This window comes from Kogia breviceps, chromosome 12, assembly GCF_026419965.1.
Source record: "Kogia breviceps isolate mKogBre1 chromosome 12, mKogBre1 haplotype 1, whole genome shotgun sequence".
In the NCBI taxonomy this organism is placed as follows: Eukaryota; Metazoa; Chordata; class Mammalia; order Artiodactyla; family Physeteridae; genus Kogia; species Kogia breviceps.
Window position 1 is genome coordinate 30363136 of NC_081321.1, and position 21996 is coordinate 30385131.

At 34.8% G+C, this 21996-nt stretch overlaps 1 protein-coding gene across 1 annotated transcript in view; it reads right to left on the minus strand.

The window, feature by feature from the left end:
• CPNE8 (copine 8) overlaps positions 1-21996 on the minus strand; it is a 249780-nt gene that overhangs the window by 54113 nt on the left and 173671 nt on the right. Inside the window, 2 exon segments of the mRNA XM_059082256.2 lie at positions 417-470; positions 11223-11298. Coding sequence (XP_058938239.1) covers positions 417-470; positions 11223-11298 — 130 coding nt within the window.

Sequence of the window (21996 nt, forward strand, 5' to 3'; positions counted from 1 at the left end):
ATTTCCACAGTTGTCAATTTTAATGAACTATAAACAAATACTTTCACATCTTATAAAAAAAATCTTAAGTATAGCCTATAAAGAGTATAATATTTCTTATTACAACTTACACTTTTTCAGATCTACTTGATTTTCTCTAGTGTGATTTCATTGAATGAAGAATTCATAATAAAATTTCATCTTTTTCAGAGGCCATTCAACCCCTAGGACAACTTGCAGGAAGCTGGCTCGCTACCTCCTATAAGGTGTTCTCCATTACAATTCCCATAGCAAGTTAATTTTTTATTATATACATTCACATTAAAACCCTAAGTGAAACAGTGCAGTATTTAGTAGCTTTTATTCAATACAAAATGTTATATATATTTTTATTCATTTATTTGAATCCTTAATGAATAACATAAAATTTGACTTACTGTTCCTGAATTAGTATATTTCTTCTTTTTTCCTTTCTTTTTCGGATTTATCACCTTAAAGAGCAGATAAAACAATGACAATGTCAGGTTTTATACTGAAATATTTTAAAAATGTGTAGTCCAACCTGGTGCCTTTCACTTCTTGTCATGAAGGCATTTATTTATTCACTTACAAATGCCTTTAGTATGACTCCTAGATAGTCTATCAGCCAAAACTTCTCTGCAAAAGTTACTAGTGATCATATTACATCAAAATATATTTTCAGTAATATTCTTTCAGTAATATTCTTCTCAGTAACTTTATGCATTGATTACCCTACCCATTTACATCTTCTTGATGTGAGATTTTTAATATTCAAGGTCCCAAATAATAGTGATTGCTTTGTAGAAAAACTATGGGTTTCTCTAATAAATAAAATATATCCAAGAGACATAATACTTTTAATTTGATTAAATGCACTAACATGACAAATCACCCAAATATGTGAATATTTATAGGCTCTACTTATTGCTTTATAATGGTAATAATTTCCATCAGACACATAATAATGTGTAAAAGTTTGGAGTCCTGGTGGGAGTCCTAGTGGGAGTCACCTAGAAATAGGTTGACAGACTGAGGACCCAATTGTACACCCTGAAAAGCAACCATGGCCCAGGACCACCCTACTGAACAAAGGTACTGGAGCCAGTCTCATCCACCCAGCACCGGACATAATCCACACTCACCTGAGCCCCTAGTAACAGGCACACCGATTGCAGATCCCACTGTAGAACTAGCAACAGCCTTAAAACTAGCTACAAACCAGCACAACTGTAATTCTGAAGGTAGTCCCATAAGCCTGGGGAACCACCAGGAGAAGGTCTTTACCTGCCAAAATGAATCTGTAAAGCAGTAGGAGGTGTTTATTTATGTACTTATTTGTTTTTATTTTAGGATTTTATTTAATTTTAAGTTGGGTCTTAAATGGTATTATCCAAGGGCTTTTCATCATCCCATTTAATTCTGCCTGGCTGAGAATCATACCCTACAAGGTAGTGAAGCTAAGAACCATCCATAGGGACCGCCTCCTCTCTGTCTCATCTTCTTATCGGTAGTTATAAAGACTCTTTACAAGAATATAAAAGTAACTTGTGTGTTTTCTTTTTTGCACACAGCCTTTAAAAGAATAAATGTAGAAAAAGATTTTAGCCATTATTGGAGCCAAAACCAGCAAGAACCCAAACCTGATTACATCCCAGCTCCCACAGTTGCTAATTGTTTTCATTCCTTAGATGCTCCTGCTGCTTGGGTTGTTTCTGGTTTTGTTTTTAACATTTCGTTTTGTTTTATTTTATAATGTTTTTCAATTTTGTTATTTTTATTATTTAAATTTATTTTTTATTGAAGTATAGTTGATTTACAATGTTATGCCAATCTCAGCTGAACAGAAAAGTGACTCAATTTTACATATATATACATTCTTTGTTTAATATTCTTTTCCATTATGGTTTATCTTGGGAGATTGGATATAGTTCTCTGTGCTATACAGTAGGACTTTGTTGTCTATCCACTCTAAATGTAATAGTTTGCATCCACGAACCCCAAATTCCCAGTCCATCCCTCTCCCCCCACCCTCTTGGTGACCACAAGTCTGATCTCTATGTCTGAGTCTGTTTCTGTTTTGTAGATAGGTTCATTTGTGCCATATTTTAGATTCTACATATAAGTGATATCATATAGTATTCGTCTTTCTCTTTCTTAGTATGATAATCTCTAAGTTACATCCATGTTGCTGCAAATGACATTATTTTGTTCTTTTTCATGACAGAGTAGTATTCCACTGTATATATGTACCACATTTTCTTTATCCATTCATCTGTCAATGGACATTTAGGTTATTTCCATGTTTTGGCTATTGTGAATAGTGCTGCTATGAATATAGGGGTGCATGTATCTTTTTGAATTATAGTTTTGTCTGGGTATACACCCAGGAGTGGGGTTGCTGGATCATATAATTCTATTTGTAGTTTTCTGAGGAACCTCCATACTGTTTTCCATAGTGGCTGCACCAACTTATATTGCCACCAACAGTGTAGGAGGGTTCCCTTTTCTCCACACCCTCTCCAACATTTGTTCTTTGTAGATTTTTTTAATGATAGCCATTTTGACTGGTGTGAGGTGGTACCTCATTGTAGTTTTGATTTGCATTTCTCTATTAGTGATTTTGAGCATCTTTTCATGTGCTTTTTGGCCATCTATATGTCTTCTTTGGAGAAATGTCTATTAAGGGCTTCTGCCCATTTTTTGATTGGGTTGTTTTTTTGTTGTTGAGTTGTATGAGCTGTTTGTATATTTTGGAGATTAAGCCCCTGTTGGTTGCATCATTTGCAAATATTTTTCTCCCCTTCTGTAGGTTGTCTTTTTGCTTATTTTAAGGTTTTCTTTGCTATGCAAAAGCTTGTAAGTTTGATTAGGTACGATTTGTTTATTTTTGTTTTTATTCCTATTGTCTTGGGAGACCAACCTAAGAAAACACTGGTACGATTTACGTCAGAGAATGTTTTGCCTGTGCTCTCATCTAGGAGTTTTATGGTGTCATATCTTATGTTTAAGATGTTAAGCCATTTTGAGTTTATTTTTATGCATGGTGTGAGGGTGTGTTCTAACTTCACTGATTTACACGCAGCTGTCCAACTTTCCCAGCACCACTTGCTGAAGAGACTGTTTCCTATTTTATATTCTTGCTTCCTTTGTCAAAGATTAATTTACCATAGGTGTGTAGATTTATTTCTGGGCTCTCTATTCTGTTCCATTGATCCGAATGTCTGTTTTTGTACCAACACCACTTTATTTATTGTAGCTTTGTAGTACTGTCTGAAGTCTGGGAGAGTTATACCTCCTGCTTTGTTTTTGTTCCTCAGGGTTGGCAATTCTGGGTCTTTTATGGTTCCATATAAATTTTTGGATTATTTGTTCTAGTTCTGTGAAAATGTCATGGGCAATTTGATAGGGATTGCATTAAATCTGTAGATTGCTTTGGGTAGTATTGCCATTTTAACAATACCAATTCTTCCAATCCAAGACCATGTGATATATTTCCATGTCTTTGAATACTCTTTAATTTCCTTTATTAATGTTTTAGAGTGTTTCATAGTTCTAAGCATATAAGTCTTTCACCTCCTTGGTCAGGTTTATTCCTAGGCATTTTATTTTTTTGGTGCAATTTTGAAAGGTATTGTTTTGTTTTACATTCCCTTTCTGATATTTCATTGTTAGTGTAAAGAAATGAAACGAATTTCTGAATGTTAATCTTGTATCCTCCTACTTTGCTAAATTCATTTATTAGATCTAGTAGTTTTTGCATGGAGTCCTTAGGGTTTTCTATGTATAGTATCATGTCATCTGCATATAGTGACAATTTTAGCTCTTCCCTTCCAATTTGGATACCTTTCTTGTCTGATTCCTGTGGCTGGACTTCCAATTCTATGTTGAATACATGTGGTGAGAGTGGGAATCCTTGTCTTGTTCCAGATTTTAGTGGGAAGGCGTTTACCATTGAGTATTTCACCACTGAGTATTCACTGTTGAGTATTATATTGGCTGTGGGTCTGTCATAAATGGCTTTTATTATGTTGAGATATATTCCCTCTATTCCCACTTTGGTAAGAGTTTTTTTTTTTTTTATCATGAATGGATGTTGAATTTTGTCAAATGCTTTTTCTACATCTGTTGAGACGATCATGTAGTTTTTGACTTTTCTTTGTTAATGTGGTGTATTGCATTGATTGATTTGTGTATGTTGAGCCATCCTTGTGAGCTTGGAATGAATACCACTTGGTCATGGTGTATGATATTTTTATGTGCTGTTGGATTCAGTTTGCTAATATTTTATTGAGAATTTTTGCATCTATATTCACCAAAGATATTGGTGTGTAATTTTCTTTGTTGGTGGTATCTTTGTCTGGTTTTGGTACAGGGTGATGGTGGCTTCATAGATGTCTTTGGGAGTGTTCCCTCCTCTTCAATCTTTTGGAAGAGTTTGAGAAAAATAGGTATAAGTTCTTTTTTGTATGTTTGGTAGAATTCACCTGTGAAGCCATCTGATCCTTTTGTTTGTAGGGAGATTTTTTTTTTTTTTTTACTACAGATTTTATTTCACTTCCTGGATCAGTCTGTTCAATGATCTCTTTCTTCTTGATTCAATTTTGGTGGGCTGTATGTTTCTAGAAAGTTGTCCACTTCTTCTAGGTTGTCAAATTTGTTGGTGTATAATTGTTCATGGTATGTTTTCATGTTGTTTCTGTATTTCTGTGGCATAAGTTGAGATTTCTCCCTTTTCATTTCTTATTTTGTTTTTTGGGGTTCTCTTTCTTTTCTTTTTGGTGAGCCTGGCCAGAGGTATGTCAACTTTGTTTATCCTTTCAAAGAACCAGCTCTTGGTTTTATTGATTTTTTTATTTTACTGTTTTTATAATCTCTATTTTATTTATTTCCTCTCTGACTTTTATTATTTCCTTCCTTCTGTTGACTTTAGGTTTTGTTGGTTCTTCTCTTTATAATTCTTTTAAGTGGTAGGTTAGGTTGTTTATTTGAGATTTTTCTTGCTTTTTGAGAAAGGCCTGTATTGCTATGAACTTCCCTCTAAAAACTGCTTTTGCTGCATCTCATAGATTTTGTATGGTTGTGTTTTCATTGTCATTTGTCTCAAGGCATTTGTTAATTTCCTTTTTGATTTCCTCTTTGACCCATTGGTTTTTTAGTAGCATGTTCTTTAGTCTCCATGTAATCATTTTTTTCTCATTTCTTTTCATGTGGTTGATTTCTAGTTTCATGTTGTTGTAGTCAGAGAAGATGTTTGAAATAATTTCTATACTCTTAAATTTGTTGAGGTTAGTTTTGTGCCGTAGTATGTGGTCAATCCTAGAAAATGTTTGATATGCACTTGAAAAGAATGTGTATTCTGTTCTTTTTTTTTTTTTTTTGGATGTAATATCCTGAAAATATCAATTAAGTCTAACTGTTCTATTGTATAATTTAGGATCTCTGTTGCCTTATTGATTTTCTGTCTAGACGATCTGTCCATTGATATGAGTGGGCTGTTAAAGTCTCCTACTGTTAATGTATTCCCATCAATTTCTCCCCTTATGTCTATTAGTAATTATTTAATGTATTTGGGTGTTTCTATATGAGGTGCATATATGTTGATGAGTGTGAAATCCTCTCTTGTATTGATCTTTTTTCATTATATCGTGTCCTTCTTTATCACCTTTGCTTTAAAGTCTATTTTGTTTGATATAAGTATTGCAACACCCTCGTTCTTTTCATTTCCGTTTTCATGAAATATCTTTTCCATCCCCTTGCTTTCAATCTATGTGTGTCCTTTGCCCCAAGGGTGGGTTTCTTTCTCTTGTAGGCAGCATATTGTAAGTCTTGTTTTTTATCCAGGCTGCCACTCTATGCCTTTTGATTGGAGCATTCTGTCCCTTGACATTTAAGGTAATTATTGATACATATGCATTTATTGTCACATTAGACCTTGTTTTCCAGTTGATTCTTTGTTTCTTCTTTGTTCCTTTCTTTTGTGGTTTGATCATTTCCTTTTGTTTTATGCTTGCGTTCTCTTCTTTTTGGTTTTTGTGAATCTCTTGTATGTTTTTGATTTGTGGTTGCCCTGTTTTTCAAGTACATTAACATCTTCCTATATCTGATTGCTTTAGACTGATAGTCATATAGATGGAAACACATTCTAAAAAACAACAAGAATATGCATTTTCTTACTCTCCTTCCCCACATTTTATGATTTTGATGTCTTTTTTACATCTTCATGTTTATCCTTTTGCTGTTCCTTGTGTTTATCATCACTTTCACAAATAGGTTTTTTAAAATCTTTTTGATCTGCGTACTGGCTAATTTAAGTGATTTACTTTCAAATTATGATTTCCTCTTTCCTATATTTTCTTGCTCTTTTTTTGTTTAGAGAAGATATTTCAATACTTCTTCTAGGATAGGTTTAGTATTGCTGTATTCTTTTAGTTTTTCCTTGTCTGAGAAATTCTTTATTTCTCCTCCTATTCTAAATGATAATCTTGCTGAGTAGAATATTCTAGGTTGCAGATTTTTCCCTTTCAAGACTTTGAATATATTTTGCCACTCCCTTCTAGCCTGCAGTGTTTCTGTAGAGAAATCAGCTGACAGCCTTATGGGGGTTCCCTTGTAAAGAACTCTTTGTTTTTCTTTTGATCCTTTAGAATCCTCTCTTTATCTTTAAATTTGTCATTTTTATTACAATATGTCTTGAGGTAGGTCTGTTTGGATTCATCTTGTTTGGGACCCTTTGTGCTTCCTGTAACTGGATATCTGCTTCCTTCTTTAGGTTTGGGAAGTTTTCAGCCATGATTTCTTCAAATACATTTTCAATCCCCTTTTCTCTTTCTTCTCCTTCTGGAATCCCTATTTTGCATAGATTGGCACACTTTATATTATGCCATTGGTCTCTTATATTGCTTTTTTTTTTTTTTTTTTTTTTGCATTTGACATTCTATCTGCTGTTCTGATTGGGTAATTTCCATTATTCTATCTTCCAGATCACTTATTCTTTCTTCTGCATTATTCATTCTGCTACTCACTGCCTTTAGCTCAGCTTTCATCTCAGCAAATTAATTTTCTAAATTTTCTTGGCTCCTCCTTATAGTTTCTAGTCCTTTTTATAGTAATCTGCATTTCTGTCCATAGCCTTTCTTAATTCTTTCAGTATTTTCATTACCTCCTTTTTGAACTTGGTGTCTATTAGACTGAAGAGATCTGTTTCATTTTTCCTTCAGAGGAATTCTCTTGGGCTTTTAATGGGAGTGGTTCCTCTGCTTCTTCATTTTGCTTATTATTTCTCTTTCTCTGTGAGTTTAGGGGAAACAGCTATCTACTGTAGTATTGGAGGGCTATTTATATACAGGAGCCTCCCTGCATAGCTTTTATGAGTTTAATATTTTTTTGTCATGAGGGCTGTTTTTGGTTTGGATGATTGCCATCTCTTTCCTCAGTGTGTGCTAGGCATTTTCCCCTTGATAAGGGGTTTGCAGGCATGCGGCTCATGCAGGCTCCCAGGAAGGTGGAGGCAGAAGTTGGCTCTGGGTTGTGGAACCCTTGGAAGCCATGGTGGGTCATTCACCTTCCCAGGGAATCTGGGGCAGCAGTTGGTGCCCAGTCACAGGACCCTCTCTGGTGGTGGTGGGCTGTGCATGCTCCCAGGAAAGCAGGATCAGTGGTTGGCTCTCTGTCACAGGACCCTTGGCAGTGGTCTGCACCTGCCTCTGGAGTCCGAGATGGCAGTGGCAGCTTGCACCTACCTCTGGAGCTCATGTAGATGGTGCCCTGCCACCTGAGAGTGTGTGCAAAGAAGCTCCTATGGTGGGCCCACCCCTCTCCTCGCATGCCCCCCAACAATAGCACCCTCCCTCTCTGGTGGGCCCAGTCCTCCTCTCACACCACACTCTACCCCCCTCAGGCTGTCTCCATGCAGCCAACCCCAGTCCTCTCCCCCGGGTCTGACCACAAAAGCCCAAGCCTCAGCACACAGCCCACACCTGCCCCAGCGATGAGTGTCTCAGGCTGGGGAGTGCTGGGTGGGCAGCACTGACCATGTGTGCAGGTCTCTTTGTGCTTTGCCTTCTGTAAACCGGTTGCTGTGCTCTCCTCTGAGGCTCCAAAGCTCCCCCTCTGTCCTTGCTGATCTCCTTGCCAGTAAGGGGACTTCCCAGGGTGTGGAAAACTTTACCATTTCACAGCTCCTTCCCAGGAGCACAGGTCCTGTCCTGATTCCTTTCTCTCTCTCTCTTTTTTATTTCTTCTTTTTTCTTTTACCTTATCCAGAGATTTTCTTGTCTTTTTGGAAGTTTGAGGTCTTCTGCCAGAATTCAGTAGATGTTCTATGAGAATTGCTCCACATGTAGATGTGTTTTTGATGTAATTCGTGAGAGAAGGTAAGCTCCATGTCCTACTCCTCCACCTTCTTGATCTGATCTCAAGTAGGAGGTTTTTAAAAGCTCAAGCATATTGCTGGGGATCTAGAAGACCAAATGCTCGTGCAGGACTGTATGCATGGCCAGGGAAGACCTTGAGGAAGCCCTAATCCTTCAACTCTGACTGACTTTGAGCCTCTGTTTAAACAGCAAGTGAAAGCCAAGGCAGAATTTTATACTTGGAGCATATAAGAAGTGCACCAACATACACAAATCTCTGTCAAATCATGTGTTGACCACTAGCTAACAAGGAGCAGACTGAAATGACCCACACAGCAAAGAAAACAGACTTTACAGAATTACTCCAGGAAAGTAACTAAACAAACAAACAGCAACAACAATAAATCCCGGGAAAGCAGGAGATCTGATCTCCAGTGTTACTATATTATATTTTTAAAAACTTTCCAACATTCAAGAACCAAAAATACAGGACATACACAGAAACAAGAAAGTATGGCCCATACATAGGAAAAAAGCAATCAATAGAAACTGCCCCTGGGAACTTGTAGATATGGGATTTATTTAATAAGTTCTTTAAATCAGCTACTATAAATATGTTTAAAAAACTAAAGAAGTTATATATAAAGAAATAAAGTATGAAACAATGTCTCACCAAATAGAAAAATCAATAAGTAGGTCAAAATTATAAAAAAGAACCAAATAGAAATTCTCAACTTAAAAAGCACAGTAACAAATGAAAAATTCGCTAAAGGAGCTAAATAGAACATTTGAGCTGGCAGAAGAAATAATGAGTGATCTTGAAGATGGGTCAGTTGAGATTTTCTAGTTTAAGAAAGAAAAAGAAAAAAAATATGAACGTGTGAGATATGAGCAAGCATAACAACGTGTGTGTATATATATATATATATATATATATATATATATATATATATATATATATATATATATATATATATATATATATACTGGGAGTACCAAAATGAGAAGGGAGAGTGAAAGGGGCAGAAAGAATAGTTGAAGGAATAATGGTTGAAAATTTCCATGGTTGCCTCAACAAAACTAAGTCCCTTACATGTGTGCAGAAAAGGAAGTTTCCAGTGTATTGGACCAAGAGATAGCTGTCCATCGAAATTCTAAAACTACTTAGACATAACACATAATGTTCCTCCAGATTTTCTTCAGACTGATCTCTTCTATTGGTAATATGAATAATAAGAACACATTTTTATTTGAAGTTATGGCACAAATATTCATGCAAGTATGAATTAATAAGGAATAATTGTTACTAAGCTTCTTTGTCATAACATCAGATGCGACACCAATCTCATTAAGCAAGCTTTGTCGGATAAGAGAGATCCAAAGAGAAGAAGACATTTTAAAGCTAAGGAAACTCAAAATAATTGATCTCTGGAGCATTATGTGACTGGCAGTAAATAAGTTCTAAGTACAAGGAGGACTAGTATGCATGTGTTGTTTCTCCTCAGCTTTGAGCGTTTGGAGAAAAAACAGGCATCCATATAAGTACAACCTGTCTTATATTACTTCTACTGTCTATTTAGAGCCTTAATATTCTGTCTCCATAAGACCCAGATAGAAAAATTGATCCATTACTCCAACTTTGTCTTTGCTTGGGTACCTTTCTTGGGATAAGTTTGTTGCACCCCACTCTAGATATCTCATAGTCAACTAGGTATATATAGCACCTATCAAGATAATCTAAATGCACTTTACGTGTTTGTCTCTCCCATTAGACAGTGAAATTTTCATTCATTGCTGCATCCTTGGGGCCTAATATAGAGTGTGGAATATAGAAGTCATGTCAAATATTTTATTCATAAACTAATAAATGAATGAATGCATGGAATACAACTGCTTTAGCCTAGTAAGAAGGTGATACGAGAAGGAGATTCCTCCACTCTTAACTTAAAGGAGGTCAATTTTAGTGTCAAATAGTGTCAATGTGGCAGGAAAGAGTTATAATTATTGACTAAGTATTGAGATATTCTCCTTTGCTAATGATGTATATTAAATTTAAAAAATCACAGATGGAACTTCCTGGTGGTCCAGTGGTTAAGAGTTCACCTTCCAATGCAAGGGGTGTGGGTTTGATCCCTGGTTGGGGAGCTAAGATCCTACATGCCTCAGGGCCAAAAAACCAAAACATAAAACAGAAGCAAGACTGTAACAAATTCAGTAAAGATTATAAAAATGGTCCACATCAAGAAAGTCTTTAAAAAAAATCACAGAGAATGTACAGATAACAAAGCTCAAGGATTAACAGTGCTAGAACATACCTTATGCTCAACATGTATCTGGTAGTTAACTGGCAAGATAGGTTTAAGGCAGAAATAACTAGTGTGTTTGCTTTAATAACTTGGATTTCTTCAATGACTGAATCATACTTTCTCATTTCCTTCAGTCTTCATCTAAATAACAGTTAAGATGCTCAAACATACTAAGCAAAAAAAACGACTTGTTACGTAACACCATGCTGACACAGAAAATTTTTCTATTTTTATTAAAAAAGGATTGAGGAAGAGCTTAGGAAGGCAAAACATAAAGCCTGAAGCTCAAGGAAGAATAAACTTGTATCTATATTGAATGTTTTTATAATAAGAAAACGTTTCATAGGCAAGAATTTTTAAATCACTCAAAGAAGATTCAAAAGACCGCGTGATTTGAAGAGAAATACTATTATTTAATCTGAAAAACCAATCTGCTCAATAAGTTTAAAGATTCTTACACATAATTGGTAAACTTTGGCAATTATCTTTTGTAAAAACCTATACTTTAAAAGAATAAATATACTTATTCCAGAGAAAAATAATAATAAAATAAAATTTCTCTTACCTCATATATATTGAACTGTGATTGCCCTCTAGAAAGTTCCCTATAGCTTGTTGTAAATTCTCCAATGAAATCATGACTAAAATTAAGGGGAAAAATATACCTAGTATTAGTTTTCATACATTTGTTAATTATGTTTTAAAGCTTTAAAAAATATAGTTTAATCATGAAAAAATGCTTGATATTATGATGAACATACCAACGTGATAATTTAAAACACATTGATACATAATTTCATTGTTCTTTAATTGTTACATATACCCCAAATTACATTTTGTTAGTATTCAAAAAATATTTAATTTAGCCCACCAATGCTAATATTTCAAATAGGTATATTAGGTTTAATAACTCATATCTCAAAAGTATTTCATCATCTATGCTATCCAAATGATTAACTATTAATTAGGATGAAAGTTTAAGACACTCAAAAATTTATTATTATTATCCATATCGATAATCACAAATATAATATATAAAATCTTCAAGCTCTTCTATAACCAGGATGTAATAGGACACTATTCTTAAAAGGGACACTATTTTTAAACATTAACATAGAGAATATTCACCAAGCCTTATACTAATAATTTAAAAGTACATTGTTAATACCAAACATGGTTATTCTAAACTTCTTTACCTTAAACAATCATCACTGCCTTCTCAGAAAGCAGAACTTCTACAGGTGCCTTCTCAGTTTAGGTGTGGAAGGGTAAGGACTGAGAAAGCATGTTAGTTCTCACTATAAAATCCTTGCCAATGTGATTATTGAGGCTGGCTTATGCAACTGTAAAACATGTTATGAATTCACCAGTTTAGAAGGGACTTGTATTCTACTACTCTGCACTAATTTAATGGTCAACACTAGGTTGAACACACACTGCTGAGAAATAAACATAAAATGCTGGTATTTGGTGCAGTGGTGAATGTAATGCATCAGAGGAAGAAGATAAGTACTGTAGGAGCTGAAGTAGTATAACAAACAGGGGGTGTTGTCACTGCTATTTGTAACATAAGAGTTTAAGCTTGGCCCATTTGCTTGCAAATGTGAGGTGTTTATTACCATAAAAATGGATATTTCCCCCAAACTCCAGGCAGGTTTATGCTTAACTGTGATTCACCAAAATCCATAAATCTTCCATAGACCTGATGACCAGCAACAAGCAAATTGTGGCTAGCCAACAAAACTACTGATTGCTAAAGCTGGGATTTCAAAGGAAAACTTGCTGCCATTAATTTAAGTAGCATTTTTGCAATTAAAAAATACATATAATTTTTAATTAAGATAAAACTCAGATATCCAGCCTCCCAGTTCTCCCTTATCTTGAAGATCTTGTACATTTATGACAATAGTCTATACAGGACATTCCTCTTTACCTCAGTATCACCTTTACCTGTTTTAGATTTAACTTTCAAAAGCAGATCTACATACATGAAAATGATAAAAGGAAAGAGCATTGAAGAATGTAACCAAATATATTTGCATTTTTGCATTTGTGAATCCAAACCTCTAGTATTCACTCTTTCAATTTACAGAGGGAAAATTACAAAACAGTACTTTTGTGCTACATATTCCTTATAAATAAAATAATTCTCTTTGACTTTTAGAAGTGCAAGCTTATAACTGTGATATCTTTCACAGAAATCTTAAAAATTCTGAGTTATGGAAATTCTGCTTAGAACCTATCCTCTTCCATTGCTATGTGTGTTTTATATAACTTAAGTAATAGTCACTGAGAAAATGTTCTATTAAAGCATTTCAAACACAACACTTTGATATTGGTAAGTGTGAACAAGCCTTGTATAACCAGAGCTCACCACACTTGTGGTAGGAACCTAATATTGAAGCCTTAGAAAATGGCTGGATCATTTACTCCCTCATGGTAGTTATCTGACTGTGTAAATTCTACCCCTGTTTGGTTCATTGTTTAAATTCAATGTTTAGGCCTCCTGTCACTCAATACTAATCAAGAACTTGGGTGAGAGAAGCAATAGTTACTGGTTTCCATTACTCAACTGAGATTAATTATGCAATTACTCAATCACATCTCAAAAACATATAATACATCCATCTGGATAAAGCCTGTCCAACAGAGTGGCAAATCTGGACCCAAGTGCAATGGTCAGGTTTCCTCAACTGCACACTGACATGCCATGCTGAAGTCATGGTGAAACTTTCTAAGAAGCAGTTTTTGAACATTTAGATCTGTTTTGTTCTTGTTAAATTTGTTACTCTGCAGAGTTGAGTGATTAACAAAGGGGTACAATTCTCTTTGGTCTCAGTGCTAGGAATCTGTGCTGTTTACTTTTGTTTTCTATTCTGAAAAGACCCTGTTTATCATGAAACAGAGATTTTTGCCTCTGAAGTTGGTTGTTAAAAGAGCTTAAGCCAAATTTATGGCACATCTCTAGCACAATATGTTTTCATGATGTGCTAGGAATCCTCAGCAATCTTTTCAGATATCTTACTCTTATTTTCCCTTTGCTTCAATTTCCTCACACAATTTAGTTCACTATGTCTTATTATAAGCTTCCTTGGACCTTTACAGAATAAGACAGAACATAAATAAATGAAGAATGAATAAAATACTTGTTCCCCCTTCTTAATCTTGTTCAAGATGATTATTTTGCATAAAACACTTAATTTGCATGTCATACAAATGCAATGCCATCCTTATGCTGTAGAGGAGAAAATGTATTGAGTCACAAATTACATTTCATGCTCCAAGACAAGATTTCTGTGACATACAGAAAACACATCATTGCATCTATTCAGATACAGAGAAATGGATGATCAAGAAGTGATAATTTGTCAAAAGGTCATAAACATAAGTGGCAGTAGCAATGAACTAGCCAAGCCTAGACATAAGGTGCTTTGTCTCAAGAATACATCTGAAGAATCTGGGTGGATAAGTGAATAATTCTCAGGTCAATTTTGTCATAGATCTCTTGAAATGCATGGTAATTTTTAGTTTCCTTTGTCAACTGCCGTTCTTCAAATACTATATATTAAATCATAGATAAGTACTTTAAAGTAAGTATTGAAGGTGGTTTTCACTAATTTATTCTTATAATTATCTTTTTCCCTATCATCAACCATTACTAGATTCTAGTGAGATTAAAAGAAAAGTAATTTAATAATTTTATCTGTTCACAACTGTCAATACTGTAATGTTGAAACAATTCTCACTATACAGAGAAATATGATGAAAAGTATCAAAATACTTTGATAATAAATTATAACCAACAATTTCCTTGAGACTCAATAATACTGCTTTGCTATTTCCTATTAATTTAATTGTAACTAAAATAATCATTCTATGTTATAAATCTCAAGCTCTCTGATTGCATTTACAAAATAAAGTTTACTGCAGGGTGGTTGATCTGATTTGTGTCCATTTACATCTCTAATTTTTTTCCAAAATTCTTTTATAATTGATATATGTTATTTAAAATCTGAGGAAATAAACCAATATTGAGAGCAAACTGATTAATATTATAGGTAGTAACGGCTCTAAAATGCCTTGTTTGAGTAAAGTGATTAAAATTTTGAATAAAATCTGAATATTATAATCATTTCTATGCTCTATTAATAGTGGAAAATGGGTATTATGTATATTCATATTTATATCTGAAACATGTGGGACAGTCCCTACTTAACAAAGTGTCCATCTTCCCCTACTTTGGCATATTGTTTCACTTATCTTTTACTCTATTGCTTAGCTATTATCTCCCCTAAGAAATCTTTCCTGCTTTATGCTCTTCCTCTTTGTTTTTAAAAAAACCCAGTTCTCTCTATCATCATACTTCCTATATTGTATAACAGCTGTTGTTTATATATCTCCCCTCTTAGCTTTTATAATTTACTTGAAGGTAAGAAAGATGATAATTTCATCTCAGTATTCTCAGCATCTACTTCAGTGCCTGGCAACCAATGGGAATTTTTGAACGTTGCAAATATACTCAAGTTAATATCACGGTCATGCTGTAATCTTACCTTGCCAGTAATATTAACAATTTTGCCTCTCATTAATTTTATTTAGTACAAAAGAATGGCACAAATGCAAAACATATTAGCCATTGCTACTCTATTTCTTTGAAACAACTCTGAGGGTAATGCCGATAACTGTTATTTTCCCAAAGAAATGCGCCCACATAATCACACCAAAGACATAGAAGAAAGAGACGAGAATATTGTCTTTGCTTGGCGTTTCCAATGATCTTCCTGAAGATCAACCTGCTTTGGGCAGAACAGATGATGCTTATTTTCTTCTCAGTCATTAAACTAATTTTTGCACGTAGGTACAAATGACAAATACATACTGAATCCATCTCATCCCTCTCTCTATCATCATGTTGTCTTGAGCAAGTCAGTCACTTTGGGGTCTTTACATCTTCACCTAAAAATTGGAGGCAATGTCTATTTACTGTTTTGAAAATAATCCTAGATAATTCATTTGAATTCTTTCTGTGAAAGATGTTTAATTCCTTATAAAAGACATTACTAAAATACATTTTTCTGGTTAGTAAGTAATATGACTCTAGACACTTACATGTATAGTTTTAAAGAAGCTTTAATCAAAATAACCCTTTGAAGATGTAACAGGCTTATGAATTGATATTTGGGAGTTACACATATACCTGTGACTTGTACTGGTCTGATGCAAGAATGCTTAATTCATTAAGCATACCTCTCTTTTGGAGTGTGACATGTTTCAGGTGTGCATTAAAGAATGTCTCAAATAAGGATTTGTAAACAAACTATATATTAAAGATAATTTCTCTAATTGGGATACTGAAAAGATTTCAGCACAAAAAGTGGCAGGATCTTTCCTATTTGAAACCAAGCTATTAATTCCATAATTACAAGTAAAATGTACCATGGGACTTGTGATTTCCCATGATCACCACAAAAAGTCTTTATAAGTCCAGATAACAATAGCATATCAGCTGTCCCTGATTTTGCTTTTTTTTTTTTTTTTTTGCTTTCCTTCTAGTCAAAGCTTTTGACTTTGACCCCACTTTTCAGCATTTAGGAATTTTTTATTAATGAGATGACACTAGCCCCTTCACTGATTCTTAAAATTTCAACAAAATCAAGTCTTTTTTTTTCTTGTAACTTCCTCAAATCCAGACAATTTAGTTTCCTTTGAGAAGTCAGAAATATGTATTTAACTATTCCTCAGTTATGAGTTGGTCTATATTTAAATATACAAAACTATCATGATTCTTAATTAATTGCCCCAGTAAACACAGATTATCAGCACATTCTGACAAAAGTAATTTTTTTCTTTGTAATGTCCTGGTTTGTTTTTACTGGTAGAAATTATTATATATAAGATATATATGAATATATTCAATGTAGAAGTTTTCATTTATCTCCAGTTTTGTTGAAATTTTAAGTAATTTCAAAAGGTTTACATTTTCTTTGCTCCTTCTGTAGATTACAACAACACTTCTGAGCCTCCAAGAAGGAAATAGATATCACCCTCAAATATTAACAATTCCCAGGAGAGATAGGCTAATTTTATCAGTCCTATTAACACCTGCTTCTTGATCCATTTCTAATACAGGCAGAAATTTTAAAAGATATAAATACCATATATATATAAAATAAGTCTTCATTTCCTTTTGGGTGTAAATATATATAAAATTTTATATAATCATATATAATGTTATATCTACATAATCATACATTTTAGTAAGTTTACATTTCACTTATTATTACTTAATATTTTGCTTATTAACTTTATTTTCACTTATTTTTTATCTACACAAAGAGTTAGACAAACCACATTTTCTAAGATAAAGACCATATTTTTAATGTGGTTTAGATATAGCAAATGATATATGCCATAATAAAGGAAATGTTCTTTATGATGATTTATCAGATTGAAACCAAAATTGTATGCCTAAATACTCCAATTTTTTAAAAAAAATACATGCTATATACGTAGTTTTAAAGTGTATTTTATATTATATACATTACTTTCAATGTTGGATTGTTTAAACTGCATGTATATCTATACTGTAAATTTTAACTACACATAAAGTCTAACTTTTGAAAGAGAATTACATTCCATTTTTTTCTATTGCCTCTAATAAGCTTAATGCACTAAAATATTGTCAAGCAAAGACTCCTCATTCAAATTCAAATTTTCCTAAATAAAAATTTTCCTAAAAATAAATTGTTAAAGTAGAAGGTTCTCCAATTTATACCTTTAATTTATATTCCAACATCTCTCCAATTCCCTAGTCTCATAGTTCTAATAGCCTGATACACATCTCCACTGTGATACGTAATTTTGAAAACAGGAATTGGGGGTGGGAAAAAGAAAAGGAAATACTGTAAATGGTAAATTATTTAACAGCACATTCTTGGGAGAGATAAAGAGAAACTGGGTAAAACTGGGTAAAACCTAGCCAGGACTTGGAAATATCTGAATCTGTTAGGAAGAGAGAGCTGAGCCATGTGTAAGAAAGCACAACAGAAATAGGCTGATGTCATCTGAAATGTTTTCATTACTCTGGCATGAGATCATCAGGAGAGTTTTAGTATTATCTGATTGAGACTATAGAATAGGTTTACATTTGGAGTATCATCAAGACTAAGCAAAAACTAATATTAGAATTTTAAATTAACCAAGTCCAAAACCAAGTCAATTATATCCATAAACATGGTTTAATTGTATTGATCTTCTGTTCCAAATCTCAAAAAAAAAAAAAAAAAGTTTCACCATCTGAGGTTTTTTATTATCCTATTCCAGAATTATTTTCTAAAATGGTTCTCAACCCAAATGTGCATCTGCATGACCTGGGGAGTTTTTTCAAAAAACAAACCTTTAAACTGCACCCCAAGCCTTCTGAAGTAGAAAGATCCTATTTTGAGAAAAGCTCTCCAGGGGATTCTCATGCAAGCCTTCAGTTGAGACCACTGCAGTAAATGGTCCACAATGTTTCTGGCAATAAGAAAATTTCAATATATTTTGATCCTGATTACAGAAAAAGATCAAGGTTTTCTAGAGAATGGAGATGTCACTTAAGGTCATCACAGAGATGTGGAAAATATTCTTCAGGGTAAGCAAAGGTAAAACCTTTTGAATATGGATCAAAAATCTTTGTGGATGTAGATGGTAAAGTTACCTGAAGCCACGAATATATAAATCAATGCAATATTTTATCCAGTAAATTGGAGGTCAAAAATGATTGCCATGAATTAGGAAAAGAGGTAATGCTTTTTTTTGCCTTTCCTTCCTTGGAAACCTCAACACATTTCTCATGCATATTATAATATAAATAAGCTGTATTTTTTCACACTACTTTTTTACAAAATTGCAAACTGGAAGATAGGTCAAAGTATACCATGAAATAACAAAAATGATTAAAACAATGCTGAGCTGCTTCAAAGTTGAATGATTGAATATCTTATGTACACAAATATCATTCTCTCAAAATGCTGTTGAAAAATCTGCTTTCTTTCATCAGGAGACTGTTCCTTGGCCAAAAGCCTCATTAAAGAAATTATTCTTCAATGTTTTGAATATAACGGAAACATAAAGTTTTTCAGTTTAAGGACAAACACTGAGGATCCTTAGAGATCCTAAGATTCAGAGGAACTTAAAATGATCAGCAGTAAAACAAGTGTTACCTTATGTTTTATGGGGAATAAAGTGCTATTAAAAGTTTCCTCTTTGTTATTGCTCAACTTTAAAATAAGATCTAGAATCCTATGTAGGGAAAATACAGATTGACTTTAAATATGCTTTTGATGTTTTTGTCACTAGAACTAGTAAAATGAGCATACAAATTATATTAATTAAATGAGTAAGAAAAAATTTAATATATATTTTCTATAAAGATGAATTTGAAATTTGGAACAAATGAATGATCTGGGAGCCAGTTTAACTTCTGCCAGCTCACTCAAACTTAATTAAGCATCTATACATGGAATATAGAATTCGACTCATCCACTCTTCCCAAGCTCATCTGAAGCAACCAGATTTTTCTAGATTTAATTGAAAGAAAATAATAGATTCTAACTCAGTAAAAAGACACCTCATTTTCTGTTAACAGCTAATCAAACTACTATTACCAATATTTGTATTTATTGCCAAAGATTTTCTAGATAGAATCCTTTGTTATGTATCCTCCATTGTGTATCTGTCCTACAAGTAAAATCTCTGCTTGTTGACTTAATCATCTATCTCTCAACCCCAGAGATAAAAAGGTATGAATTGGATTAGGAATATCTAGTCACACTGTAGAAGTGGCGAGTTGGTATGTCAAATTGATTTATTTATAATGTTGGTATTTCTATACATTTGATTGACATCTTTTCTTAAGAGCTCATGGTAAAATTCTTGAGGATAACGTAATGCATAAAAAAGTAAATAAAAGGGTATTTAATCACACTATCCATAGATAGCCTTGCTAATGGTTAGTATATCTTTTCTATTTACATATTTTAAGAACATATTCCAGATACAGTGTATAAAGCTGCACTGTCCAATAAGGGAGACATTAGTGAAATGTAGCCATTGATTACTTGAAAACGTGGCTACCAATATGCTGGAGTAGGCTACTAGTAGACTGGCACCAGCCTTGGGCTCCCTGGGCCTTGCAGGCAGGCAGCTGCCTCAAACTCAGCCCTGCCCTCTAGTGGGCAGACAGGAGCCCTCCACTGCAATGACCCCTTCCCCTGCCAGGGTCCTGAAATTAGACACTCTGGGACTTGCCTCCCCAATCAGTGGGCCCAAACCTGCCTAGGTTTGAACTGAGCCTTCCCAGGTCCACCAGCCAGTAGACCAGGACATCCACCCACCACCAGCAGCTAGCACCAACTCTGAGAACTCCCAGACCACACAGCCACCAGCATTGGACCCCAACTGCACCCACCAGCAGGCCACCAGTCATGACACAAGGCAGAGTATGGCAGCCAACAAGGGTAAGAGTCAGCCACGTCTACCAGCATCCCACAGTAGCTGGCACTGACACAAGAGAAGGGCCTACACTGCCCATATAGGGGGCTCCACTAGAGCGATATGTCTGGTGACCAGAGGGAAGTATGCTGCTGGGCTCAATAGGATGTCTCCAACATAAAGCCACTTCTCCAAGAGTGAGAAACATAAGCAACCTACCTAAACATAGAAATAAACATAGAGAATTAGACAAAACGAAGAGATAGAAGAATATATTCCAAACGAAGGAATAAGATAAAACCTCAAAAAAAGAAATAAATGAATTGGAAATAAGGAATATTACCAAGGAGAGTTCAAGGTAATGATTGTAAAGATGCTCAACAAATTTGGGAGAAGAATGTATGAACACAGTGAGAAGGTTATAAAGAATTGGAAAATATAAAGGAGAACCAAACAAAGCTGAAGAATATAATAACTGAAACTTTAAAATCACTAGAAGGATTCCATGGTAGATTAGATGGTAAAGAGGAAAAAATCAGGAAACTAGAAGACAGAATAGTGAAAATCATCCAAGTTGAAAAGAAAAAAAGAAAAAAAAAAGATTTTTTAAAAATGAGGATAATTTAAGAGATTTCTGGGACAACACCAAATGTACTAACATTTACACTAGAAGGGTTCTAGAAGAAAAGTAGAGAGATAAACAGGCAGAGAAATTCATTGAAGAAATAATAGCCCCAAACTTCCCTAACGTGGAAAGGAAACAGACATCCAGGACCGAAAAGCACAGAGAGTCTGAAACAAGATGAACCCAAAGGGGTCCACAACAAGACACATTGTAATTAAAATGGCAAAAATTAGCTCAAGATGGTGGTGTAGAAGGACGTGAGCTCACCTCTTCTTATGAAAACACCAAAATCACAACTAATTGCTGAACAACCACTGACCAAAAATGCTGGAACCTACCAAAAAGGATACATTACATCCAAAGAAAAAGAAGAAGCCACAGTGAGACAGTAGGAGGGGTACAACTGAGATAAAATCAAATCCCACACCCACCGGGTGGGCAACCACAAACTGTAAAATAATTATACCACAGAAGTTCTCCCACAGGAGTGAACGTCCTGAGCCCCACATCAGGCTTCTCAGACTGGGGGTCTGGCAATGGGAGGAGGAACCCCCAGAGAATCTGGCTTTGAAGAACAGAAGGGCTTAATTGCAGGAATTCCATGGGACTGGGGGAAACAGAAACTCCACTCTTCGAGGGCACACACAAAGTCTTGTGCACAACAGGGTCCAGAAAAAAAGCATTGACCTTAAAATAGATTAGGCCAAACTAACCTTCTAGTATTGGAGGGTCTCCTGCAGAGGTGGGGGGTGGCTGCAGCTCACACCAGGGACATTAACAGGGGTACTTCCGGGGAATACTCATTGGCATGAGCTCTCCTGGAGGCTGCCATTTCTTCCCCAAGACCTAGTCACACCCAACAATCTGTAGGATCCAGTGCTGGGACACCTTAGGTCAAACAACTAACAGGGAGGGAGCAGAGCCGCATCCATCAGCAGACAGGCTACTTAAATTTTTCCTGAGCTCAGTCATGAACATCAGAGGGACAAGACTCAGCTCCATACATCAGTGGGCAGGAACAAGTCCCTCCCACCAGGAAGCCTGCACAAGTCTCTTAGACAGCCTCATCCACCAGGACGCAGACAGCAGAAGCAAGAATAACTACAATCCTGCAGACTATGGAAGTGCAATAGCAGATGAATATGTCCCAGATGAAGGAACAACATAAGTAATGATAGTGAAGATAATCCAAGATCTCGGAAAAGGAATGGAGGCACAAAATTGAGAAGATAGAAGAAAT